The sequence below is a fragment of the Phyllobates terribilis genome, unplaced genomic scaffold, assembly GCF_046119375.1.
Source record: "Phyllobates terribilis strain yellow unplaced genomic scaffold, ASM4611937v1 Scaffold_11__3_contigs__length_659146591, whole genome shotgun sequence".
Classification (NCBI taxonomy): Eukaryota; Metazoa; Chordata; class Amphibia; order Anura; family Dendrobatidae; genus Phyllobates; species Phyllobates terribilis.
The window spans coordinates 385969624-385986684 of NW_027362771.1; the positions used below are offsets into that span (position 1 = coordinate 385969624).

A 17061-nucleotide genomic window follows, 5' to 3' on the forward strand; every position below is an offset into this window, starting at 1 on the left:
AGGGTTGGGATGAAGACTGTGGTAAGGTTAGTGATGAGGTGGGATGGGATTGGGTCAAGTTCGCAGGTGGTGAGGTGTGATTTGGAGAGTAAAGAGGAGACTTGACCTTCTGTAATGGTGGAGAAGTGGGGTTTGGAGGAGGAGGGTTGAGTAAATATGAGGAGGGGTTGTGTGGACTTTAGGCAAAAGTTTTGTCTGATGGTGTCAATCTTCTGTTTGAAGAATGAGGCAAAGTCGTTGGCTGAGATGAGAGAAGAGGGAGGAGGTGCTGGGGGATGAAGGAGAGAGTTGAAAGTGTTAAATAGCTGTTTAGGGTTGTGAGATAGGGAGGATATGAGAGATGAGAAGTAGGTTTGTTTTGCTGTAGTGAGTGCGGACTTGAAATTAGTGCGGGATTGCTTGAATGCGATGAAGTGCTCGATGGAGTGAGACCTTTTCCATCTCCGCTCCGCAACCCTGGAGGCCCGGCGAAGTTCTTTAGTAAGTTTAGTGTGCCAGGGTTGCCTGTTGAATGTGCAAGATGTGGTGTGTGTGAGAGGGGCGATCGAGTCTAGAGCTGCAGCTATTGTGGTGTTATATGAAGCAGCAGCAACGTCTGCATCGTGTAAGGAATTTAGGTCTGTAAGAGGGAGGAGGGATTCAGAGAGTGAGTGTAGGTCAAGGTGTTTGAGATTTCTGCGAGGGTGTGTAAGTTTGTGGAGTGGGGATTGTGCACCTGGAGAGGAGAGGGTAGAGAATGTGAGGAGGTTATGGTCAGAGAGAGGGAGTGATGAGTTAGAGAGGTTAGATAGGGAACAGAGGCGGGTGAAGATGAGGTCCAGTGTGTGGCCATCTTTGTGGGTGGGTGTGGAAGACCATTGAGTGAGTCCGAAGGAGGAAGTGAGAGATAGGAACTTAGAGACAGGCGAGTGGGAAGTGTTAATGGGGATGTTGAAGTCACCCATTATGATAGTGGGGATGTCAGTGGAGAGGAAGTGAAGCAGCCAGGTGGTGAAGTGGTCTAAGAAGGTGGTGGCTTGCCCTGGGGGTCGGTAAACGACGGCCAGTTGGAGGTTGGAGGGGGAATGTGGCCACTGATTGACTGCAGCAGTCCCGTGATATCTCTGCCGGAAGAGACTGCTTAAGGACCAACTGTGGAAATGGGGAGCAGTAAGGTAAAGATTGGCAGCTGAGTATGTTTTTATTTTCATTTATTTCAGCTGGGGAGTTTAGTTTAAAAAAACAAGTTCTGGGTACTCTCTTTTAGCCAGGAATGAACATTTTGGAGAAGTTTTAATGTTATGTAGATCTTTAAATGAATGTGTGTAATAACGTGCAGTGTATATTTCTGTTGTTCCATAGGATTGAATAATGAGGAATATCAGGTGGTTATGGGGAATGACACAAGTCATTACATTATTGATGATTTGGAGCCAGCCAGCAACTACACATTTTACATTGTTGCCTACATGCCAATGGGTGCAAGCCAGATGTCAGACCATGTGACACAAAATACACTTGAAGATGGTAAGCCATTTCTGCATTGTCTATATCAATCCCATGTGATTTTACATAATAATAATATCTATATTTGTCAATATATCTGTAGACAGATACTTTGTAAATTAGGAGAAATCCTAGGTTCTATATTGGCAATGTACGTATGTACGTACTAGCTGCTGGCACAAAGGATCTTAGGTTGTTTTTCATTAATGTCTATGGCTAAGTCTACAAGTTGGTAATCCTGGCTGAAAATATTACTGCCGACAGTAGCATATTACCCCGTTTGTCCGATTTTATACTTTTAGAACACAGGTAAATAGATAACAATTATAGGTTACACATGCAGTCAAATCTCTTTTAAAAGACCCTTTTGTACATTTGATTTTTGTGGGATAGATGTTCACTTCCCTTACACTTTGTGATTTTGTGACAACAGCCCCCCTAGAAGGTTATCGTTTAATCCACATTTGGGTGGTCCTCTCAAAGATATTGCACTGTTCTTATACATACTTTACCTGTGTGCTTACAAAGATATTGTTTGCTCTAAAATATAACAAAATGTTTGTTTATTTTTCCAGTTCCACTCCGTGCCCCAGAAATCAGTTTAACAAGTCGCAGTCCTACAGATGTTCTAATCTCGTGGCTTACCATCCCACTGAAGTTCCGCCGAGGAAAAATCATCCTGTATCGCTTATCCTTTCGAATGAGCACTGAAAGTTTAGTCCAAGTTGTAGAACTTCCAGGGACAACACATGAGTATTTTTTAGAAGGTCTGAAACCTGACAGTGTTTATTTGGTACGCATAGCAGCAGCAACTATAGTGGGATGGGGAGAATCCTCAGCTTGGACCTCACACAGAACACCCAAAGCAAGCAGCATCAGAGGCAAGTGCTTTGTGAAATTCTTCCTTGTGCATGGCTACAAGTTATATACTATTTATCTCAACATGTAATCATGTAGCAATTCTCTAAAATGCTTTCTTGATGAGCAGGAAAATCAAACTTTCTGAGGTTTCTGTGTGTCTGTCAACAAACACAAACAATTTTTTCATTTTCCATTATTGTTAAAAACACCCAAAAATCAGCAGTGATTGTTTTGTTAGCAGCTACCAGCACACCTTGCCTACAAGGGTCCTTCAAATCCCATATGCACATGTTCAAAATCAAAACACGCAATGAGATTGTACAATTCACGATTTTAATGACATATATTCTTCATTATTTTTTTGTAAACATCAAGATAGAGTAAAACGGCAACATATATACTTTGATCTCCGTGGTTTTGATTAGGATGGTCCTTATTTACAGATAGCTGGATAAGGCTTTGCAGAGACACTGGCAGAGGCACAGGAGAAACCAGTAGGAGATCACATTCGTGATGTTTTTGGGGCGTTCTCATTTCTCAAGCGTCCCCTTGGCTTGCAATAGGGGAATGCCCCCAAAACGCCATGAGTGTGATCGCCTGCTAGTTGCACCTGTGCTTCTACTGCCATCTGCGCAAAGCCCTATCCGGCTACCTCAATAGAAGGACCATCCTAATCAAGACCACGGAGATATAAGAATACATATTGGCGTTTTGTGCTATCTTTATTGTTACCAATCTTCCACTGATGATCTAGATAATTCCAATTATAAAAAGTTTGTCTTAGAATTTCACTGTGTAGTTCTCTAATTTTTTTCAAAAAGCTGTAGAGGAGGAGGTTGAGCTAGAATTGCAGGAAAACCTGTTAAGATAATGCAGAACAGAAATGCATGGCTATGACATGACTGAGGTTAGAGAAGATCAAGTCAGGTAAACTTAAAACTGGATTCAGAGAGGCTACTCCTATGTGACAGCATGAGCAAACAAAACTAGCTCCAATTTTGTGACTTTTCTATTGCATAGTTTACAGAGGAACCTACCAGTAGCTAGACTTTAGATACCAGTCTGCTTCATATCTTGCACTTTACATATATAAATCTGTTTAATAATATAAAGTGGCTTAAAGAGTTTTTGTCTCCAAAATATAAAAAAAAATAACATCTGGTATGAAAAGATCCTATAGGGAATGTCACCCATCAATTCCAAACACTTTGAATATTATGTATCCAATTGTTATTTTATACCATCCCGGAAAAGTCAGATAATAATCCCTAATTTATTAGTGCAATGGTTGCCACTAGTGGTAGTCTTCTTTTAAAGGCAACCTGTCACCAGGTTCTTCCAATTTAAAGTAGGGCCAGCACCTGTACGCTCTCTGTTACAGCATTATATGTTCCCAATCCGCTCTCCATAAAACAAAACCTATCTTTTATTATACTCGCCTACAATGTGATCCGGTCCGATGGGTGACACTGGGCTTGATCCAGTGCCTCGTCTTGTCTTGCAGTCACCATCCTCCTTCTTGCATGTGGATGATGCGCCCTACATCATCCACACAGTGTCCCCGGCTTGCTTCTCTGGTCTGCTGAGGGCAAAGCAAAGTATTGTAGTGTGCATGTGCCAGCGCTCTTTCATATTTTTCTGCGCATGCACATTACAGTAGTTTGCTCTGCCCTCGGCAGAGAGCAGTACACCTGCGCAGGAACGCGATGCTGAGGACACTGTGTGGTGATGTAGCACACGTCATCAACACAACGCAAGAAGGGGAACAGTGATCACAAGAAGAGGCGCTGGACGAAAAGCAGCGATGCTGACCTGACCGCACCGCACCATAGGTGAATATAATATAACCTTTTTTTTTTGCTTTCTGGAGAGCAGATTTGGGTCATATATACATCATTATAGAATGCTGCAACAGAGGGCGTACAGGTGCCGGCCGTAGGATATTATTTTTATTATTTATTATTATAGCGCCATTTAATCCATGGCGCTTTACATGTGATAGGGATATACACAGCAAAAACCTTTACATAGTCTTAACAAAATGAGTCAGCAACTGGTACAGGAGGAGAGAGGACCCTGCCCGCGAGGGCTCACAGTCTACAAGGGATGGGTGAGGATACAGTAGGTGGGGGTAGAGGAGGTCATGCAGTAATGTGGTGGGGCGGTGGTTACTGCAGGTTGTAGGCTTGTCGGAAGAGGTAGGTCTTCAGGTTTCTTTTGAAGGCTTCCATGATAGGCGAGAGTCTGATGTGTTGGGGTAGAGCGTTCCAGAGTAGGGGGGATGCATGGGAGAAATCTTGTATGCGATTGTGGGAAGAGGAGATAAGAGGGGAGTAGAGAAGGAGATCTTGTGAGAATCGGAGGTTGCGTGCAGGTAAGTACCGGGAGACTAGATCACAGATGTATGGAGGAGACAGGTTGTGGATGGCTTTGTATGCCATGGTTAGGGTTTTGAACTGGAGTTTCTGGGCAATGGGGAGCCAGTGCAGGGATTGACAGAGGGGAGAGGCTGGGGAATAGCGGGGGGACAGGTGGATTAGTCGAGCACCAGAGTTTAGGATAGATTGGAGGGGCGCAAGAGTGTTGGAAGGGAGGCCACAGAGCAGGAGGTTGCAGTAGTCAAGGCGGGAGATGATGAGGGCATGCACTAGTGTTTTTGCAGAGTCTTTGCTGAGGAATGCACGGATCCGGGAGATATTTTTGAGTTGGAGTCGGCAGGAAGGTGAAAGGGCTTGGATATGTGGTTTGAAGGAGAGATCAGAGTCCAGGGTTACCCCAAGGCAGCGAGCTTGTGGGACTGGGGAGAGTGAACATCCATTGACGTTGATGGATAGGTCAGATGGGGGATATGAATGAGAGGGTGGAAAGATGATGAACTCTGTTTTATCGATGTTGAGTTTTAGAAATCTGGCAGAGAAGAAGGATGAGACGGCGGACAGACATTGTGGGATTTTGGTTAGTAGGGAGGAGATATCGGGTCCAGAGAGGTAGATCTGTGTGTCATCAGCATAGAGGTGATACTGAAAGCCGTGAGACTCTATCAGCTGTCCCAGGCCAAAGGTGTAGATGGAGAAGAGCAGAGGTCCTAGAACTGAACATTGAGGGACACCGACACATAGGGGGCAAGATGAGGTGGTGGTGAGTGAGTGGGAGACGCTGGATGTCCTGTCTGTTAAGTATGAGGAGATCCAAGATAGGGCCAAGTCTGTGATGCCGAGAGATGAGAGAATCTGTAGTAAGAGGGAATGGTCCACTGTGTCGAAGGCAGATGACCGGTCCAGAAGGAGGAGGATGGAGTAGTGTCGCTTGGATTTGGCGATTAGTAGGTCGTTGGTGACTTTGGTCAGGGCAGTTTCAGTCGAGTGATGCGGTCGTAGAGGGAACAGGAGGAGAGGTGGGAGGACAGTTCAAGGATATAAGGGAAAAACCTGGTGACAGGTTTCCTGTAAGTTACAATTTTTGATCAAGATAACTCATAAGAGACCACCTGAATAGGCCCCATAAAATGTTATTTAATAGCTTGCAGCTCTGTCCCCATATTATCCTCCCCTATGTAAGGGCTGCATGGTATTTGGATAGTTCTGCCCTTTTATTACCCAAAAAACAGTGGCGTATAATGGTGGTAAATGAAATTGCAAATAGGGTGCAAATTCTCCTGGCCACCTCCATTGTTAAATGATCGCTGCCTTCAAGCGCAGATTTTTCTTGGTGCGATGCAGTAAGTGCCCACCTGTTGCTCCTTATACAGAGCACAGCATGTGAGATGAGTTGGTCATTGGCTGTTGTGTTCTGCGTAGGAAGCAACTGTAATAACAAAGCTCCTTCTTCTTGGTTGCTGCTTATGCGAAGCACAGCAGCCTATGACCAACTCCTCTCAACTGTTACGCTCTGCATTGGCAGTTACTGAAATGACAGAAGATGAACTGTGATGTGTTACACAGGGCAGAATAGTTAGTCTGATGACAGATAATGCTTGAAGTTACCGTATTTGCAAATTGTTGAAGTTACGATGTACTTGTCCTTTCTTTTTTTTTATTTCCTTACTGAATCTCGCCATAAAACATGTCCATGAGTTATTTTTTTATACTATGAACATTGTATAATGTTTTATCAATCAATTAAAAAATGCTGGCAGTAAGGTTTATCTTGCGGCATAAATCAGTTCCTGAATGGGCCGAAGACCAATCCTAAGAACACAATGTGTTGCCGCGCACCCAGGCTTTCACTATGTAGCGAGCTACTTGAAGCGCAGGGATATCAATCAAGGGCATCCTGCGGCATACTTTGACATAGGAAAAATGCTTTTAAAGGCAGAAAGAATTCCCACAAGGACAACTGAGGAATATTTCCAGGTCAATTTTACGTTCTTGTATGAAAAAAAATATTGATTACACAATTTATCCTTCCCACCATGAGAACACTGTAAAAGGTTAATACTTAGTATGACTTTTATTTTACAGCACCAAGGTCCCCAGAATTACGCTTGGATCCATTGAACTGCACAACCATAGCTGTGAGATGGCAACAAGATCCTGAGGACACAGCCACAATTCAAGGCTACAAACTTTACTACAAGGAGGAAGGACAGCAGGAGAGTGGACCCATCCTTCTGGATGTCAAAGATTTTGATTACAACATTGGTGGATTGGGTAAGTGCCAACTTTACTGATAAACTGTCATGTGTACATTTTTGACCACAGTCCATTCGGCTTTTCTCTGCGTAATCTTATATGAACTGACATTGAATAGGAAAAAGTCTTTGGTATAGGTAGCAATAGAGGATCTAACTTTTTGGATATTATCCCACAAGAACGTGTATCTATAATCTAATAGAGTTAAAATGTAGAAAACAAATAACCTATGAATACATCTCAGAACTGCATTAAAGGGGGAGTCTCATGTAGTCAACACCTTTTTAGAGATTGAAAGAAATGTGTAATATAAAAAATGTTTTTAAACAGTTGAAAAAATGTAACTTATTACTGTTTGTTTTTTTTTATATTTTTTACTAGTATAAAATATGAAGCATAATTAAAAACTATTTTTAATTTTTAAACACTAGGGGGAAATTTGCCATGAAGATCTAGTGTAATACTAGTTTGCATTATGACTGCAGTAAAAGTGGGCGGGATCTGCCCAGATGTGTGATGTCACTTTTCTCCTCCTCTTCTGAGTATTTGCAAAAAGATAAAGGAGGATGAAGTTAAGGATCACAGTACAGAAACATTTTGTTGGTGACTGCAAATTGATACTGATATAAGGACCATGTCACCGAGGATGGCTGGCAGCGCCAATTCTGTTAGTTGGCGCTGCTTGCTGTATCACACATGAAAGGATTAGATACATGGCTCGGCAGATTGCATCACACTTGGCAGGCTTAGATACAGGGCTTAGCAGACTGCATATACAGGCTTAGATACACAGCTCAGTAAACTGCATCATGCATGCATAGTGTATCTAAGCCCATGATGGGCTTGGTTACATGGCTTAGCAAACTTTATCGCACATGATGGGCTTAGATACATGGCTACATCACATATGATGTGCTTCGATATGTGGCTTTGCTCAGTCAGTGAAAAGCCTCATTCAGATATCTGTAATGCAAGGACGTCTGAGGCTTTACACTGGCTAAGCAAAGCCGAGTCAGTGTTCAGAGCACAGCAGCATGATGATTACACTGCTGTGCTCTAAACACTGCAGTGACAGCTGCAATGAGCAACACAGGTCAGCAACCTGACGTTGTACCAGTAATACCAGGCTACGAGCTGTTCTCACCACTGAAAGAAGTCTCCTCCGCAATCCTGTTCTCGCTGCTCCAAGAATCCCTGTGGTGGTGACTTCTTCCAGCGGTGAGAATAGGTCAGTACCATGGTATCAGTACTACAATGTCAAGCTGCCGCCCTGATGCTTCACCCATCGCCTGGCATCTCCGGTCATCGATCGCCTCTGAACATTGTGTGAGAAGTGATAACAGTTAATTGTATCTCAAAGTACAGCTCTGGGCTACACAAAAATGGCGCCTAAGGGGCGATCCCAGTTCACAGCTGAGGAAGCCACAGTGTAGGAGATGCAGTCAGACAATGACTGCTGTCTCCTATGACCTGGGGCTGCAATTCGCTGTGTGCAAGTGTTCTACTCAGACACACACAAGCAAATATAAATGGCAACCCCTAGTGACTGCAGAAGAAAATTAATAAATACATTTACACAGAACATTTTATATAGTTTTTAAAATAAATGATTGCATAATTTAATAATACAAAAATCTAAATCGTGACACAATTCCTTTAAAAAAAAAAAAAAAAAAGTTGGGTTGACACACTCCTGGCAATCATCAGTTCTCTGCTCTAGGTGGGAGGTAGACATAGACAGAGAGCCCCTGTGCAAGAACTGTACTAGAATTCTGACTGTTTGCTCCAGAAAATGATGAACAAGCCTGGTGCCAAGTTTACTGTGTGTTTTTAGACAAACTTTGTGCCTCATTAGAAATTAAAATAAAAATTTTGCTCTAAAGTAAGATGGTGTAAGGAAGAGAAAAGTGTTTAAAAGTGTCACACTGGCCTTTTTTACGCCAGAATTCTGTCTTATACACTTTAATAAAGTTTTGCACCAAAAAAATTGATGCAGGAGATAAATTACTGATTAAAGTCAAATGAATCTTTATTTACTATAAAGATCAAATGGCTGATAAAAATATTGTACATACGATTAAAATATCAGGGAAACGAAGGCTGCTTGGACCGGGTATCAAGGTAAAGTAATAGACATTGAGAGATTTCAACATCAACAAATAGACATAGAAAGGTACAAAAATACATTACCACGTGATGGTAAGTGCCCGAGTAGCCTCTGTTTTCCATACACTTGGTATTTTATCCCTATGTCCTGAACATGTATATGTTTTATCTGCTATTTAATTAATAAAGAGTAATTTGATTTTAATCAGTAACTTTGTTTCCTGCATCAATTTCCTTTTAGGACACTGGATAGCTATCTAGGTGCTTGTTTATGTACTCTAGCTTTTGAGACTTTATTTGGTATTAGTCTACTGACGGGATTTCCATCTGAATCTCATTTTTCGAGGATTCAGATTGATCCCGGGATACACTGCATAAACGCAATCAAGAAAGATGTTCCAAGTCTATGCTCCATTATTGTAACTTTTAGTGATGAGCGAGCATGCTCGAGCATTTTCTTCGGCGTGCTTGAATGTTATGTTTCAGTCTCTGTGTGTGCATGATTTGCGACTGACATCTTTAATGCATGTGAGGAATGCCGGTTTGTTAGGCATTCCTCACATGTATTAAAGCTCTCAAACAGTCGCAAATCATGCACACATAGTGACTCAAACGTAACATTCGAGCATGCTCGCCGAAAGGGTTAACAGAACATGCTCGCTCATCACTAGTAACTATGTCTCATCCTCTGCTTGGTGTAAGCTGTCTAAATTTAAGACAGTAATAATAAACCTGAGCCATTGCCCCTCTGTCTCCGTTCATCTGACGTTTTCATTTGGAGCATGGTATGCTTTCTGTATTTTGAGAACTGCAGATAAGAGATATGAAGCAGAATTCTCCCAGTAATGAAGCTGAGAGGGTGAGAATCCCTAATCTCAAATACTGTTGGGGCTGTTGCCGGACCAGTCAATGGACATTACAGGAATTAAGAAAATGGCTGCACTTACACAAAACTGAGTTTGATAAATTGCTATTGTAAAAAAAATAGCGAAGGCGATTAATCAGTTCAGGTCTTCCACAGTCTACGGCAGGTCTCAACCTTCAACCATTTTGTGTTTCCAAAGTGTTAAATCCTCAATATAATGTTTAGATTTCATAGATTTCACTGTTATAAAGTTTATTCTTTCTGTTGGTTTGTACATTCTTATAGCAAGTGATATATATGTCCATTCACTGCTTCATGACCCAATGTATCATATTTTTCTGACTATAAGACGCACTTTTTAACTAGAAAGAACTCCTGTTAAAAAGTGTGTGCATCTTATAGCCTGGAGGCAGCCTCCTGTAATGGAGGAGAACACTGACACCCCGTCCTCCCCGATCAGAGAGCTGCCCTCTCTCCTCCTGCACTGCACTGATCTGTGTGACGGGGCAGATAAGGAGAGGACGCTTCCTGGGACCTGAACGGAGCTGGCAGGAGCTGAGCAGCTGAAGAACCTTCCACAAGAATAACTTAAGAACTCAAGGACCTTTCAGGTCATGTGACCTGAAAGTTTCTTGAGTTATTCTGGACATTTCTGCACTTCCAATATTCTTGAAATCCACTATTGTTGTGTTGCTCCACTTCCAAATGTTCTAGATATGATAAATCTAGAACAAATTAGTTTACATTTTGAAAGGCTTATGACAGGAATTTAGGGAACTGTTAATGAATATGGGTAAGCAAAATATTTTATTTGGAAAAAACAGAGTTTTTTTTATGAATAGATCAACAAAGTACACAGTTCATGCATACAGCTTCTACTTTGCAGCTAGAACACAAGTTTGCCACTCATCCAGAAATCATTTTAAATCCGCCACTTGCGAGTGTTAATGCCCATAACATAGAAAACCAATATCCATTGCACAAAAAGGATTTCCTTTCTATAATGTTTATCATAGCCTTGCTTTCTGGAAAGTCTGATTTGTGCTCTTGTATATAGACCTTTGTGTGTCAGGTCTGTCGGCTCTTAATTATCGCCGTACTTCAATGGAGGAGGACCATGTTTTATTGACGACATTTGTACATGCAGCTGATATCAAAAGCTTTTTGCCTTTTAATTTCTTGAGTACGTGAATAATGAGAAACCTAATTTGCATGAAGAGATCTTTTGTATTGTTGGTATATGGAATGCTGCTAACAGGTATTTTTAAATGAACATTAGATGAATATGAGATGAGTAGACAGCAGATATTAGAATGCTCTGTGACGTTGCCACAAACAACGAATAAATGGATGGATTGGTTAGATATATTTTTTATAAATGAATAGATCATGCAGTGAATATTGTTGTTTATTCGCCCCTGTTCTAATATTTCTTTTAGTACAACTTTTTTTTAATTTAACTTACTGTATGTGACCCAGGATCAAGGTGCTGTTGCTGGTGCCAACCACTGTGGCCTCGCCAATCTTGATTAACAGTGTGCTGGAATATGGCACATCTTTCAGCTGCTGTGCACCACTGCAAAAACTGCACTCCAGTCTTCAAGACTGAAGAACATTTCTGGCATAATTAATGCCCCTTTGTGGCATAAATTTATGATGAATTTGTTGGTCATGCTTTGCCCCACACTATACTTTGCCCCACCCAGCCCTCATAAAGGTAGTAGAGCTGGCCGAGATGGTCATGAAAGCATCAAAAGTTGCAAAATCTTTGACTGTTTGCAGATGTAAAACGGCTTTAAATGCATAAACTGCTTGATGAATGGGCCCTTTGTATTCAGTGTGTTTGTATTTTATATTTTACTATAATGGATAGATGGACAGACTACTTAAAGGGATTGTTCACTACTCCTTCTCACTCTGAATGTTTGCCCCCATGAAAATAAATACACCTAAACTCCCCTCACGTGCCGGTGCCGTTCCAGAGGTGTTGGCACTCGCGTTCTCGGGGCTCACGTGAGGTTGTTATGACACGTAAGCCCTGTGCACACTTAGCGCTGGCGCCCCTGTCCTCGCCTTCGGACATATAAGTAATCAGGAGAAAGTGAGGGCTGCGGCTGGCCACTCACTTCCTCTTGATTACTCATACGTCCGAATGCGGGGACAGTGATGCCAGCACAGGGCTCATATGTCATAACAACCTCACGTGATCCCCAGGAACAGCTCTGGCACAGGAGGTGAGTATAGGTGTTTTTTTTTTATTTTCACAGGGGCATACATTATGAGTGAGAAGAGATTGCCTTAGTGATGGGACAACCCCTTTATCACCTATCCGCATGAATGATAACTTGATGACTGGAGGGTGTCCCATTGCTGGGACCCACACCAAGCAAAAGTTCAGAGAATTTTTATCCCTGATGGCAAACTTTTATCCCCATCAGGGATAAAAATCTCCTGACCACTGCTCCATTCTTTCTCTATAGCGCAGTGCTCGGAAGCCACATAGGAAATAAATGGAGCAGCGGTCAGGCATGATTACTGGGGTTCCATTTTAACGGGGATAATGGTGCCCCATTCTGCTGATCGGTGCAGGACCTTGTGGTCGGTCCCTCACTGATAAACAATTTATCACCTATGTTATGGATAGGTGATGACTTTTTTTCACCGGACATCCCCTTTAAAGTTTTAAACACAATGTGCCATAACTTTAAATTATGTACCATTGCCAAAATAATTGTAACCTTTTGATTCCTATATACATACCAATATGCAATATAAAGCAGATGTATTGTGTTGGCAATAACACATGACAACATAAGCACTAGTTCCTTGCTAGAAGTGTGATGTGAAGTCTCCACTTGACGTACCAGAAACCTTTATTACAGATTCCGGAAGTTGTGTTTTTCATTCTTTCATTTCAATTTGAATGTGTCAGTGTTTTAATGGGTTTCTTTGTGGCAAGCACTTTGAAGATCGAGTTGTCCGGATTTCATTAAATGGTTTAGAAGAAAATGAATTATGTGGCTATGTTCACGAGGTTCAAGATGGCTTTTGTTGTTGGAGAATTTATGCAGACTCCTTAGTGTCAGGTGGGAGTTTGGACGCAGAGGTCATGGAGTAGTACTCAGAGGAGGGGAGAGGAAAGAAGGCGGGTTGATGACCCTAGAAAAAAAGACTACTTTAATAATGAAACATTAGGGTTGCCTATTAAAATGCATTGTACTTTAAGTGCTACTTTAGTAGGATTAGGAGAAAAAGGCTTCTCTTTTAGTATGCTTGTAGCATTCTGTATTATTTGTGCCTTGTAACTCTCATTACTTTTCTAATTTATCCTGTATGTCTGTCTCTACCTATTTTTGGAAGTGTTACTGTATTACAGAGTAGACAAAATATACGTCACATTATTAGAAGCCGTTGGTTTAAACATAATTAAAAGATTTCATTGTGCAGAACATGGAGAATCCACAACTTTCTATTAGACAGTCTGATACTATAAGAATGGGCAGAACCAGGCTAGCCTAAGAATTTATGCCGGCTTTTTTTGCCTCAGTGGATTCGGCTTTTTTTATGATCTTAAGATTTTACTACTAAAGTTACCTGATTGGTGGCAGATCATTGTGATAAGTAATGCGTAGTAATATCCGGACATTTCATTATTTGATAAACTGGCTCTACAGGTTGTGTCCGTAAACCAGTGACTATTACACAGTTCTCCTTTTATACCTATGTAAGTTATTGTTAATCATTAGACTTCTCCACAAGAATATTCTGCGTTTAATCCCTTTTGGCCGTGAACATTTAGTTGAGTTATGACTGTTGTTTGCGGGCTGTGCTTCTGCTATGCTCTTTTGTGATTATAGAGGGGTCTGGGAAGCCCCCTCCTCCCTTATTCCTTCAGGGCAGGAACAGATATTCAGCACATAGTTTAATGACATTTTTGTTAAAAGAAGGGTAAAATCTCCTGGGATTGAAGAGGCCAGTAGGTGAAAGGTGATGGAGAGGCAGTAAAGAAAAAGTGCCGGCTTTGCTTCCTGGCTGCGAGCATTCAGTCTTCCTTCTTTGCAGATGATGATCTTGGATAGTGGCACACAGAAGACTCTTATGTCCCCTTCCCCTAAATCTGGTTTACCTCAAAGCACTAAATGTTCGCTTTCCTTCTAAACCATAAATGTTTTTACAAATGCCACTAATGCCTCTTCCAAAGAGCCAACACATGGAATGCCGAAACGTACAGTCTCCTTTATTGAATACAAATGTATTGCAATGCAACGTTGTGCTACCAAACGTTGGTTTCCACAATAAAAAGTAGGACCACCAGCATATTATCATAAGGCTCCTTCTCATCAAGCAGCAAAAATCATATGGCTGCAAATGCACTTTGTGCTCCTGTGGGGAAGTTGAAAAAAACGTTTTAGGATGAGTTAGAATTGTTTCTTGTTGTCAAACACACACTCGCACTCAAATATACACACCTAGTCACACACACATACAACGTCACCAATTTTCTAAGTAAATATATTTCTAAAGGTGCTATTAACATGAAATTCTCACCAGATGTCTGTAACAACCTATCCAATACCCACAGGCAAAGAAATCAAACCATAGATGTCCATAAATTATGTGTAATAATGAGAAATGATGCAGGGTAAAAGTATTGAACACCTAAAGAAAGAAAGGTGCAAAAAGTCACAGAAAGTCATGACCCCAGCTGAAATCTATCAGTACTTGGAAAGCAATCCTGCCACTTAGTGGAAAAATATCATCTGGTTCAACTGATAGCTTTTAAAAAGGTGTCTCATTACAAAGATGCCACACAAGAAACATCTCATAATGGGTAAAGCCAGTGAGCTGTCTCAAGACCTTCACTACATTATTGTTGCGAAACATACTACTAATAATTTTCAGGTGTGTACGCCTACTGGAGACTGACACCCAGACACAGTTTACTACGTCTGAGTGTTCTTGTCCAGTAGGCGTTCACACCTGAAAATGATGCACAACAGAGCACACGTTCACTTTGTCAGCACCATTATAGTCTGTGGCCCTTATTCACTCTCTCACACACACACACACACTTTCTCTCTCACATACACACTGTCACGTACACACTCTCTCTCTCCCTCTCTCTCACATACACACACTCTCTGTCACTCACACACACTCTCACTCTCTCTTACTGTCACTCTTACTCACTCTCACTCTTACTGTCACTCTTACTCACTCTCACACACACTCACACACACACACGCTCTCTCTCTCTGTCTCACACACTTTCACACACACACACTCACTCTTACTCATTCTCTCACACACTCGCTCTTATTCTCTCTCACACACACACCCACTCTCACACACCCACTCTCACATACCCACTCACACGCCCACTCTCTCACACTCACTCTCTCACACTACATCAATAGCATTTGACATTTATTAATAAGTTTTTCCTTCAGATAGCCAATAATGGATAATTATGCTGAAGTTCAATTTGCATCTAACACAGAGTGCAGTAATCCAATATGCTGTGAAACTTTCATTAACTTCAGTAGAGATTTTAGCCTGTGGCACTCAGTTCTGAGAAATACAAGATCACTTCCGAAGAGAGATTATTTAAGGCAATTGCAGGATCACAATTTTCTAATATATTGATAATTTATGCTTTCAAAATCAGTTCTAAGTTAGTCTCATTGACTACTTGTTGTATTGGCTATAATATAACTATGTATATGGATGGCTTCTATACCTATGGATAACACTAATTATACGAAAAGAGAAAGCCCTGAAAGACAAAGCACTTCCCAAAGATCATGATTTAAATGTGGGCAGCTGGAATTTAAAAGCTAAAATTCAGTGATCCTTGATAATAGCAGATCTCTGCTTTAGAAAAAGTGAAGCCTTAGGCTGTGTGCCCACGTAGCGTTTTTCAAGCGTATATGCTGCGGAATTTCCGCAGCGTAAACGCTTGAAAAACGCATGTATATCCGCACCCCATGGTCCCCAATGGCATTCCGCAATGTCAATGCCCATGCTGCGGATTTTTCCGCAGCGTACATGCTGTGGTCAAAAATCCGCAGCATGTTCATTAATTTTGCGGAAGCGCAGCGGAATCAATGTGCCGATGGTACCCAGGTCTGGAGGAGAGGAGACACTCCTTCAGACCTGGGTACCAAAGAACCTGTAAAAAAAAAGAAAAAAATAAAGTTTATACTTATCTTCTGATGTTTTCCCTCCGTCGCGCTGTTGTCTGAAGGACCTGCCACGTCATTGAGTCATGTGACCCACCACTTGACTCAATGACGTCACCGCAGGTCCTGCACACAACAGCGTGAGCCGCTGAAGCCTCCGGACGGGGCAGAGAATGCATCAGAAGGTGAGTATAAAGTTTATTTTTTTATTTTTTACCATTCTGAACAAGTCAAGCACTTTTCCAAGTGATGCTTGGAGAAGTGCTTGATAACCCGCATACGGAAATGCATGCAAAGACGCCTCACAAACGCTTCTACCTGGCGGGAAAACCGCATGTAATATCCGCATGCGATTTTCCCGCCAGGGAGAAGCGTAAAAAATATGCTTCAGGTCCGCAACGTGGGCACATAGCCTTAGGCTGTGTGCCCACGATGCGTTTTTGGTGCATATTTGCAGCACGTAAACGCTCCAGAAACGCATTGCATACCTTATCCCATGACTTCCTATGACATTCTGCAAGTTCTGTGCACATGGTCCGGATTTTTTCTGCGCAGATTTTACTCGCAGAAAAAATACGGACATGACCAATTCTTGTGCGTTTCTGCATGCGTATTTGCCTATACAATGCATTGGAAAAACGCATGGCAAATACGCGTCAAGGACGCATGTAAAAACCGCATGCGTTTTTCTGCCAAGGAGATGCAGAAATGTTCAGGAAAATTTCTGCTTCATTTCTGCATCGTGGGCACTAAGCTTTAAGGCCTTTAAGGCCTTTTTCATTATCAGATGTCACTGACTTACGAGCTGTGGAAAGACTTCTATGTATATTTACCAAATCTGTGAAATATAAATGCACTCGTTGCTAATAGTCAGTGTTGCCCTGGCCATACATGATGGGAGATGCCAAATCTTCTTGTCATATTTATAGCA

The 17061-nt window shown here is 41.7% G+C and overlaps 1 protein-coding gene across 1 annotated transcript in view; it reads left to right on the plus strand.

Moving 5' to 3' along the window:
* PRTG (protogenin) overlaps positions 1-17061 on the plus strand; it is a 112997-nt gene that overhangs the window by 60353 nt on the left and 35583 nt on the right. The window contains exons 9-11 of the mRNA XM_073654718.1: positions 1342-1506; positions 2061-2366; positions 6807-6995. Of these exons, the coding sequence (XP_073510819.1) occupies positions 1342-1506; positions 2061-2366; positions 6807-6995 (660 nt within the window). The remainder of the gene's footprint in view (positions 1-1341; positions 1507-2060; positions 2367-6806; positions 6996-17061) is intronic.